At 48.0% G+C, this 11348-nt stretch overlaps 1 protein-coding gene across 1 annotated transcript in view; it reads left to right on the forward strand.

The window, feature by feature from the left end:
• HTR2C (5-hydroxytryptamine receptor 2C) overlaps positions 1-11028 on the forward strand; it is a 59523-nt gene extending 48495 nt beyond the window's left edge. Inside the window, exon 3 of the mRNA XM_024215540.2 lies at positions 10196-11028. Within this exon, the coding sequence (XP_024071308.2) occupies positions 10196-11028 (833 nt within the window). The remainder of the gene's footprint in view (positions 1-10195) is intronic.
• Positions 11029-11348: the final 320 nt, after the last annotated feature.

Consider the following 11348-nt stretch of genomic DNA (forward strand, 5'->3'; position numbering starts at 1 on the left):
GCACAATCCTGCCTGGAAATGCTCCTTCTGTGGCAGGCACAACAATAGTATTACTGAAAAAGTGAAGTGACTGCATGTTAATGAAAGCACGTACAGGGCGTTCACACACACACACACACCCCCGCAAAGATCTGGGGGAACGCAGGACTGTTATTTCTGTCATGAGAATGTTTATGGACATGACGTATCTGTTTGACCCTCACTGTGGCCAAAAGTCTTTGCTCAGCTTCACGTGCCGGGTCAGAGCTGTTGTGTTAATTTAGATGGACTAAATGGGCCCAACATGTTTGCGTCACCCAGTCCCTTTCCAACATTGAACAGTGTTAACCAAAGTTTGGGGTTTGGAATACAGAGACCTCAGCCTGCTTAGCACCACAGCAAACCCACCATTACAGATCCTTTCAACCTTTTATTACAGATCCAGAAAAGCAGAAAATACTGTGACAGCCTTTGAAATGTAAAGCATTGAATGAGGCTTTCCTTTCCACACCTCCCCTCGTTGCCTTACCCTGTAGCTGAAGAGAGCTCTGGCAAGGAACCCCCACTCCTTGTCTCCCAGGCTCTTCGGTGGTGATAGCTGTCCTGCGGGGAGACGAGAAGAAGGTAGTTGAGATGGGCTGGAACTGTTGTTGTTAAGACTCCATTTCATCCCAGGTGGTGTTTGGGATTCAGCTCGAGCTGGTACAGGCAGCAATGTCACCTGGCCCCTCTCTCTGGCCCAGTCTGGTCAGGACATTTCTCAGGATCAGGCTGACATGAAGCCCGGGGTCCCAGGAGGAAGTGCCGGAGGCAGCCATGATGGTGAAGCTCACTCCAGTAGCCTCTGTCTGTTATTCCCTATTTTCCCCTCAAAGTCTCTTTCTTTAAAGACCCCACAAGGGGGTGATGGGTGGAATAGCCCATCCCCTTGTTATTTTGTCCACCACTTAGGCTTACTTTCCAACACCCCAATTTTGGTTCACTGATTTCCAGACCTACATTTTCTTGTTCATCAAGCCTGATCTTAACACAGGCCTTTTTGTTAAGACAAATTTAGTCTGTCTGTCTCCCTTTTGTGCCTTTTCCCATCAATATTTGTTATTATCGGTTAGTGTAACATCTCAGGAACTTTCACATACTTTTTACAGTTCAGCTCACAATTAGAGTAAATTTGTAGGCCCAATTATCACATAATTGACATAAATCGGTGCATCTCCATTAAAGTATTAGAGCTTCATCAATTTGGACCAGCTGAAAATGTGGCCTCAGCTGGTCTCTTGGCTCCAATATTCTGTAATACTGACTGCTAATGGAGACCTTCATGGGAATTCTGCACATATAGGACTTGTTCCTCAGCTGCTGTAGATGGGCATAGCTCCATTGTCTACAGTGAGGCTATGCGGACATATCCCAGCTTAAGATCTGGCCCAAAGATAGCAGAATATTTGAGTCAAGGACTGAAAAGCAGATGCAGGTTCAGAATTTCATCCTAAAAGGAGCTCTGCTCTAATACACTGGCCAATTAAAAAAAAGACGTTGCCCCCACTATGTCTTGGTTGTTCATTAAATCCTCTCACAGACCCTCTCCTTAATGGGAGCAGCTTGTCTTCGGCTGATTGGCACCCAGTGAAGGAATTCTAACGAGACAGGAAACCTTGTGTCTGCAGAAAACCAAAGTAAAACGTAATTCATGAAAATAACAACTGTGGTGCACAGAAAAGAGGTGACAGAAAAGTGAAAGTGGATTGATGTGCTCCTCAGCCTGAAATGACGGGGCTTTGTTAAGCTGTGTGACAGATCTCTTCTTTGGCGCCCTAAGAGATGATGGAGGTGGCTTTAACACTGCCAGGTGACTCTACACTTTTGCTTGGGGAGTAAAGCTAGGCTTGCGGTTGTCGTACTGGAGTGGGACTCAGGAGATCAGGTTCAGTTCCTGCACTGGCTACAGATCCTTTGTGTGACCTTGCATAAGTGGTTTAATATTTCTGTGCCTTAGTTCCCTATCTGTGAAAACCAGATATTCCCTTTCTCCCAGCCTTTATCTGTCTGATCTAGTATCGCTCTGCTACAGTTAGGATCAAGACAGGCTTTTTGTTTAAAGCTTGACTCTTCTAAGTGCTCTGAAGTCTGCACAGTTACTCAGATTGTCTTGAAAGTTTGCATGCCTCTTGGAGGTGCAGAGTTTGGTCAGAGGTCCAAATTTGGGGCTGTTTGAATAGGGGGTGCCTGAGATCCAGCCCCCGGGGAAAACCCAGATTTCTGTAAAGTTGACCTTTGGAAATGCATTTTTGCATACAGCTAGGGATCAAACCAGGGCTGAGATCACCACACCAGGGTCTCCCCAGCAGAGCACATGCCACCCACTAGCCTTTGGGGGAAATCAGATTACAACGTTATTTGAGGAAGAGTTTGCTCCTCCGTAGGCACACTAGCAAGAATTTCTAGGGCTCAAGCACCTCCTGGATTACACGGTGTCTGTGCGGAGAGAGAGCAAGACCAAGCGTTTTGAAAGGCAGCTAAAATTCACAGTTCTGCAGCTCTGAGACTGTTCTGGTCATTGAGTCTGAGTCCCACACAGACACTGGGAGTTCACATCCCACCCAGAGCAGACATCTGACTGGCGACAAGGGAGGTGTGTTGCTCCAGTCTGCCTCTCTTAGTTTGGGGAAAGGGAGTCTGAGGACAGCAGACTATTCCGAAGGCACTGAAATGATTTTTAAAAAGAAAATATATGACACATGCCAATGTTAGCTGGAGTGGAGCTGATGAGTGGTGGAAGTCTGGAGAGGGGCTGGGAGCAGTGCAGGGAGAAGGATAAGGGGATGGGTGGTGAGAGAGGGGTTTGGGGGAATGGGGGACACTGGGCAGGGAGACATGAGGGTGAGCGACGGAGGGCTGGGGGAAATAGGGGTAGAGGCACCGGTCAGCTCTACGTTCCCTTCCCACATGTGTGCCATGATCTGGGGGGGGGGGGCCCCCTCCTCTCCAGGGGGGGGAGGCCCCCCCCCCCCCCCCTTAACCTCTGTTACTTGAGCTGGGATATGGAGGGGCTTGTCATTCTCGGAGGAGCCTATCTCCACACCCCAGCCCACGTGTAGAGGATCTGGCAAAGCCCTGCCCATCTGGGTGTGCAGCTGAGCACATGCGTGCTGACACTGGGTGAGCAGTGCAGAATGGGCATGCTTGTTGCATATCACAGGCTGTCCTGCCCTGGGGAGGGAGGACGGGAACACGCACTGACACTGAGTGGAGCAGTGTCCACATCTGCAGACTCTTGTTTCAGGCTGTGTTCATCTCCGTGAGGTGTCCTCATTCCGCGGAGACTATCCCCACTGCACCCCTCGCTGAGCCTCCTGTGCTGCAGGGGGATGTGTAGTGCTGTGGGGAAGGAGAGATGTGAGGGGCCAAGCAGTGCACAGAATACAGCTCCTTTTCAGAAAACTGTGGTGGCTCTAAAAAGAGTCTTTGGGTTCTCCCGTCATGCCTGGGGTAGATAGCTGGATTTCAAGGCTGGGTCCAGTTGGAAACCTGGGTACACTGCTAGGACACGTCCCTGTCCCCCCTCCCCTCCCACACACACACACGGGGTGGGGAGAAGTCTGGTCAAAATAGTACGATGGGGCCAGCGGGGAGGATGGCCAGACTGGGAGGGACAAGGCTGATTGGTGGGGCTGTGTGGAGGAGAAGGGGATGGGGCAGGATCAGTAGTCCACTTGGCTTCCATGCTAACTACAACTGCTACAGTGACCACTAGCTCCTACCAACAACTTTTCTTTCTGTTCAAAACACTAGGAAATGAAATGGCAAAAAACTTTGTTAGTGCTCATAGATTCCAAGGCCAGAAGGGACCAGTGTGATCATTTAGTCTGACCTCCTGTATAGCACAGGCCAGAGACCTGGCCCCAAATAATTATTCCTGGAACAGATATTTTCAAAAATATCCAATCTTGATTTCAAAATTGCTTTTGACTCAATTGGGTTTTGTTGTCTGCTCACGGTGAGAGACTTTGTCTGTGACATTACATTTTCAATGGTACGTATACATTTGGGCATTTTTTACGAGACTATCTCTGGATCAAATAATGAAATATTTTACAAAGATGTGTTTGAGGTCACTTGTGCTTTTGTTTTATAAATTGAGACTATGCTGTGAGGAGTGTCTGCCCTCTGTGAGCGCTACGGCTTCTCGGCAGCATTCAGAGAACTGAGCTGCTGGCTTGAGAACGCCTTAAAAGATGACAAGAAATGGGCATTAAGACAACAACTGTAATTGAATTTGTTGACCAAAGGGTCTTGCTCCGTCTCCCTTTCCTCCTGCTCTCCCTGTGCCAAAGAGGAGATGCAAAAATCTGAAAGCAGGCGGCGCAGGAAGACGATCCCAGTGGTCTTTCCACTGTGTGCCGCTCTGAAATGAGACTTCCCACTCAGATGCCACTTGGCTAAAGACGCATTGAGCACCCCAGTAGTGGGTGGGTTGGAAATTGTTGTGTGACCTGTTGCGTGCCAGTCAGCTGCAGGAAAGGAAAAGGCTGCTTTGAAGTCTACTACATAATAGTTATTTATTCGCATTGCTATAGTGCAGGGGTAGGCAACCTATGGCACGTGCGCCGAAGGCGGCACGCGAGCTGATTTTCAGTGGCACTCGCACTGCCCGGGTCCTGGCCACCGGTCGGGGGGACTCTGCATTTTAATTTAATTTTAAATGAAGCGTCTTAAACATTTTAAAAACCTTATTTACTTTACATACAACAATGTTAAAATGTTTTACTGGCACGCAAAACCTTAAATTAGAGTGAATAAATGAAGACTCGGCACACCCCTTCTGAAAGGTTGCTGACCCCTGCTCTAGTGCCTGGGGGCCCCAATCATGGACCCAGCACCCCATTGCGCTAGGCGCTGTATAAACACAGCACAAAAAGATGGACCCTCCCTTGAAGAGCTACAAAGGGTTCTTAGTAAACTCGTACAAATACATTTAGCCAGATCTGGGGAGAATGCTGTGTTAAGAGCGTACCTTTAGCAAAATGGCTGCCAAGTAGGTCAGGCTGGTAAGGCGGGGAGATGACTCGGGACAAGTCCCAGTCTTGCCCTCATAAGTTCTGTTCTTGTGGTCACAGCTCAGGTAAGTGTCACAGGCACAGAGCTCCCAGATGTGTTCTACTGGCCATGCCATGGACGGGGGAGGGAGAGGCAGCCAAAGGTAAACCTCAGGTTGCAAGGCTGGGTGATGGGGGAGGATGGCTGTGGTTGGGAGAAATGGGGGAAGGTGGAATAGAGGAGAAGGGGGGTGTCACTTGGCCACTCCCAGAAGGTGAGTCCTGAGGAAGGGGCAGATTTAGCGGTGGCCCCTGACTGTGCTACAGAACAGGTATTGGAGAGGCCCATCTAGCTGCCCTCAAAAATATGCCTCTGGCCCTCATCCTGGTCTCAGTCACTGGGTTGTGATTAAGGAATAGCTCCAGGCAAGCACCGGTGCACAAAGACTGAATGAGATCAGAAGTATGCCTGGCAGTGCAGGGCTAGCTGGTCTAACCACCACCCTGAGGGTAGCAGGAGCTGGGGGTTTCTCCCAAGGAGACAACCGAGCAGCTCAGATGGTCCCAGGCTGGAGGGAGGACTGTTTGGGGATGAAGGTGCTTACAGCCCAAAAGAGGTTATCTGTGAATGATGGGGCAATGTTTGGGATACAGGGCGTTTCTTATCTTAACTGGACTGTTTCACCCGCTCCCTAATAGAAACCTGCTGTCCTGTCGCTCCATAACACACTCCTAGAGACTAACCGAGTGCACTCACGTATCAGAGATCCAATGGCGAGCGCTCTCCTGCCCACTCCCATCCACAGCATCCGTGAGTCAAAGGATCTGCCTCTGCTACCCAGTAAAAGTGCTGCGGCATTGGGCCTTGAGACTGACGGGGAGAGAGGAGCACCCCTGTCAAACCTTGAAACCAGGACAGCGAGGGTTGATTAAAGCAAGGAATTTATGCGGAAACATTTGCATATTTTAATCAACTTCTAAAGATCTCTTTGTTTCAGTCTTTGGAAAGCTCCGACGTTCTCTATGCTGCAGTTATTGTGTTCATTGTGCTTTTCTAACCTTTCTTCTTCAAAGGCAATGAATAAGTGCCCTCCTAGAAATTGGAATCTGTCATAATCCCAGGCTTTCCGAATCATCTGCCATCTCTGACCACTGTGGAGTATCAAGAGAGCGCATATGAAATGGTTAAGAACTGGCTAACGGACAGATTTCAAAAAGTCGTTGTCCACGAGAACTCATCATCAAATGGGGGTGTTTCTAGTGGGGTTCTGCAGGGATCAGTTCTCGGCCTGATGCTATTCAACATTTTCAGCAGTATCCTAGACTCATAGACTTTAAGGTCAGAAGGGACCATTATGATCGTCTAGTCTGACCTCCCACACAACACAGGCCACAGAATCTCACCCACCCACTCCTGTATCAAACCCCTAACCTATGTCTGAGCTATTGAAGTCCTCAAATCGTGGTTTAAAGACTTCAGGGTGCAGAGAATCCTCCAGCAAGTGACCCGTGCCCCACGCAGTAATCTCAAACAAAATATAAAATAAAATGTGCAGATGACACACAGACTGGCGGAGTGGTGGTAAACAATGATGAGGCCGGGGCAGTCAATCAGAGCAATCTGGATCGTTTGGCAAGCAGGGCCCACTCAGACACAATGTGTTTTAATATAGCCCCATGCAAAGTTCTACATCTCGGAACAAAGAACTCAGACCATCCCTACAGAATGGGGGACTGTATCCTGGAAAGCAGGGACTCTGGGAGGGATTATGGGGTCATAGTGGACTGAACATGAGTTCCCAGGGCGATGCTGTGGGTAGGTTGTATACAGAGGGGAATAGGAAGTCAGAGCAGGGAGGTGATTTCACCTCTGCATATGGCACTGGTGAGACCGATCCTGGAACACTGAGTCCAGGTCCGGTGCCCACATCTGAAAAAGGATGTTGAAAAACTGGAGAGGGAGCAGAAAAGAACCACAAAAATGATTCGAAGGCTGGAGAAGATGCCTGACAGTGAGAGACATAAAGAGCTCAATCTGATTAACCTATCGAGAGGTGACGTCAAGTGTGTCGTACCTTCCTGGGAGAAGATGCCGGGTACCAAAGGGCTCTTTAGTCTAGCAGAGAAAGGCAGAACAAGAGCCCATGGCTGGAAGCTGAAGCCAGAGCATTTCAAATGACAAACTGGGAACAAATGTTTAACAGGGACGGTGAATAACCATTGGAACAACTCCCCAGGGAAGTGGTGGACTCTCCATCTCTTGGTACTTCCAGATGAAGACAGGCTCCCTTGCTGGAAGACATGCTGTAATCCAACACTGAGCTCAATACCGGGGTGAGCAGGGGACATTTAATGGCCTGTGTTACACAGGTGGTCAGACTAGATGAGCGAATGGTCCCTTCTGGCTTTACAATCTGACTCATTCCTGACCCTGGACATCTCAAGCTCTGAAATCGAGTCTGACACTGGCACCAGCTCCTAAGTCATTTCATTTCTCCTTCTCAGAACGGAGATTTTCCCTTTCCCTGCCACCAGATGGTTCCTGCAACAACTGGCTTTGCTGCATCACAAAATTAAATATTCACCTGTTATTAAGAAATATGACTCCGATCAGATGCATCCAGAGTAGAATATACTTGTCAGCCATCATAATTTAGGTATGTTTAAGTTAATTTTAATAGATGTGAAAGTTACAAACGTTTTTAGAAGTGCAGCAGGCCTGCCTGACCCATCCTGTTTGCCACACAATCACTCTTCAGGGTAACCGCATTTCCCAAGAAGAATTCTTTAAAACATGTTTCACTTGCAGTTATCGATATCAAAATAGGATGGCGGTTGTTATTTTTCCACAGAGCTATCTGCTTTGACTTAAAATATAAATACAGGATATCAATGTATTCCTGATTCATGCCAGTGTCGCTGAGAAGGGAATTAGGTTCCATAATATAGAAAAGCATTGCCTATTTATGTGATCATAATGACACCGTGAATGTTCATCTAATCACTGTGGGCTAAATCCAACTCTGGTGGAACTCCATTGAACTCGGTGAAGTTGCATCATGCTTGAATTTGGACCCTTGTTATTTTCTGAATAGAGTGGGCTTGTTTCTTACTAACAACTTGTAGCAAAAAATCTATTCAGACATGCACTGTCCCGGTTTTATTCTGATATAACTCCATTGACTTCATTTGGATTACTCCCCTGTGGAAGGGCCGCAGGATCTGACCCAGTAATTGTTCAATAGCTATGAAGCAACTGAACCAAGAAGCTAAGCTGTTTTTTAGTAGCAGGGTGTTAAATGGACTTGAGAGGGTTAAGGTTGCCGTAGTTAAGGTGAGAGAGGAGGCGATGACATCGGTGAAGACATGAGATGATGAGAGCCTGGACGTGAACTTTGGCAGTCTGCAGAGAGGGAGAGATGGCTGGATAATGGAGATGTAGCTCAGGACAATGAAGGACAAGCGTTAGGTATGTGAAGCATTTATAGGCGTCATTGCTTTTCAGCAGAAATTCCCTCACTAACCTACTGGCAAATAGTAAATGTATGATGCTGACATTTCTCAGATGTATTCTTCAGGATCCTGGAAGTCACTTAGCAAAGGCAGGAAAAGAACGCCATGCTTAATAGCACATTTAGCTCTCTGCTTTTAGATAAAGATTTTGGACTTCTAAACATAACACACACAAGACAATGGATATGTAATTTATATACAAAGATCTTGGTATTGCAAAGTGTTTCCCCCTCGCGGATTATAATCACCCAGTAAGATGATACCGTACAGTATAAACCTAGGGTGAGCTTGCTGGTGATCTAAACACTTAACTAGGAGCAGCACGGGTGGCTTAGCAGCCAGCAGCAGAATGGCGTCCGCACATATTTAATCAATTATTGATCTTTTCAGCGTTCCCGGGGATTATTGAGCACTTGCAACCACTCCCTGCTTGGTATCGTCCGCGCACTTTATAAGTGTGCTCTCTGTGCCACTATCTAAATCTAAATCATTGAGGAGTGCAGAGAGCAAGGGAAACCCCCTTGGCCAATACAGGGATTCCTGTAGTTTTGTCAGCAGACCCAGTACTTGGGGAAGTTGGAAGATGCACCCTAGTAAAATTTAATTTATTCATTTAAAGTGGGCTTCCCGTCTCAGCCCAAAGCCTTATTTGTGTGCCTCTGACTTCAGCTCTGAGACTGGTCCATTCACAACCGCCTCCTTCACCCCTTCACTGACACTGGGGGGGTGCGGTTCCCTCCGCCCTTTCTGTTCTCACAGGCGTACCTCCCATGGCAGCCTGTACGCACCCGTAGCCTGTTGCATTCTGGGTTCTAGGGACAGGAATCAGACAGGCACTATTTGATGCATGCCTCATTGTTAGACGTCACAATTGCTTCATTCTAAGGCTTCAGACCAGACTGCCTGTATGATGACTGCCAGGGATACGCTGCAGATAGCCCCCGTACCTGGAGACACACAGGTTGTGCAGCTTACAGAAACCCCTGCTCTCCCCTCACAATTACAGACAAGAAGCTTGATCCTGAGAGGTGTTGTGCACCCAGAGGCTGAGCTACCACAGAGGTCAGCGTGTGCTTCCCCCAGAGCGCTAGGAAGAACCAGGCTGGCTTTCTCTTACAGTCGTTGCAATATTGGTTCACAGATGGGCCACACGAGCTCGCTGGTTGTCACTTTCTTGTGTTTGGCCTGGGCCTGCCTCAGAAATGCCGAGGGTCTGTCCTCCACTTGTGACCTCGCAGTCTCCCCACACCTGGTGCCAGCCTGCGTATAGCAAAGCTCATTGGTGTTGTAAATAGCCACCGTGTCTACAGCCATGACAGCGTCTGCGGGTCAGAATTAACGTTCAAAATAACAGCCTGGGAACGAAGCTCTACTGAAACCTTGGGGAGGTGATTCATTGCATCAGCGCTGGAGTCCAATATGCCTGCACGATGTTTCGAGAGGGCAGGTCTTTCTGTCACTAGAGCCGTGCTGCCACCTAGTGGGGTTGAGCATTACAACAGGTGTTCTTGTTCCTCCTGGGGATACTGACTTGTCTTTGGAACAGCTCTAGGCACGGGGTGAAATGCGGTGTGTGTGTGTGTGTGTGAGGCACGCATCATTTACACACGCTCTCCGGAGTCCTTGTCTGCTTTAGTAACAGTCTGCTTTCGCTCTCTCTTTTCCAGGGATATCCATGCCCATCCCGGTCATAGGATTGCAGGATGACTCCAGGGTGTTTGTGAATGGGAGCTGCATTCTGAATGATGAGAACTTCGTCCTTTTTGGGTCCTTCGTGGCGTTCTTTATCCCGCTCATCATCATGGTGATCTCCTACTGCCTGACTGTCCAGGTGCTGCAGAAGCAAGCGACGGTGTTCATGTACGGCGAGGTGCCCAAGCAGCGAAGGAGCAGCATGAGCTGCCTCAAAAAAGAAAACAACACAGAGAACATCTCAATGCTGCAGAACCACGAGGCGGCCTCCCACTTGAACTCTCCCGTAAATAAGGAAGCCGTGCTCTTTCGGAAAGGGACCATGCAGTCTATCAACAACGAGCGCAGAGCCTCCAAGGTCCTGGGCATTGTCTTCTTTTTGTTTCTTATCCTGTGGTGTCCATTTTTCATCACTAACATCATGTCCGTTCTTTGCAAGGAAGCCTGTGACGGGAGCCTCCTGGGCGAACTCATGAATGTGTTTGTTTGGGTTGGTTACATTTGTTCTGGGATTAACCCACTGGTGTACACGCTCTTCAATAAAACCTATCGCAGGGCTTTTGCCAACTACATCCGCTGCCAGTACAAGCCCAGTAAAAAATCGACACTGCAACAAAACCAGTGTCTGAATGTCGCTTCCACAGCTTCGTACGGGAAAGACCTGACTTTAAATAGCTACCGAAATGGCAATGAACTCAACAGCATGGAGTTGGATGAAACTGAGGAGGGCTTAGAAATGCAACCGGGGACTTCAGAGCTGTCGATAAACAGCTGCAATGTTGTAAGCGAAAGGGTGAGCTGTGTGTAATCGAGTCCCACCCGTGGCTCTGCAGCTGAAATATACCTGTGTAAAAGTGTATGTGTCAGTCAAAGAACAATGTAAATACTGCATCCTGAACAAAGCTTTTTTTTTAAAAAGTCATCTTTCCAGCCCAGTGCTTTAAATCGTACATACACCGAGGGCAGGTTTAAGGTTCTATATTTACTGTTGCTACTAGATCAAAAATATCAAGTATTTTGCTTTCATCTTGGACAAAATGCTGACATTTTCTTCCAGTGTATGAACAAAAATGCTGAATTCTTACTCAGGTGGCATTTGCTGGGGTCCCGAGTGGCCCATTCATAGTT

This window comes from Terrapene carolina, unplaced genomic scaffold (assembly GCF_002925995.2).
Source record: "Terrapene carolina triunguis isolate 2854851 unplaced genomic scaffold, T_m_triunguis-2.0 Scaffold131, whole genome shotgun sequence".
In the NCBI taxonomy this organism is placed as follows: Eukaryota; Metazoa; Chordata; order Testudines; family Emydidae; genus Terrapene; species Terrapene triunguis.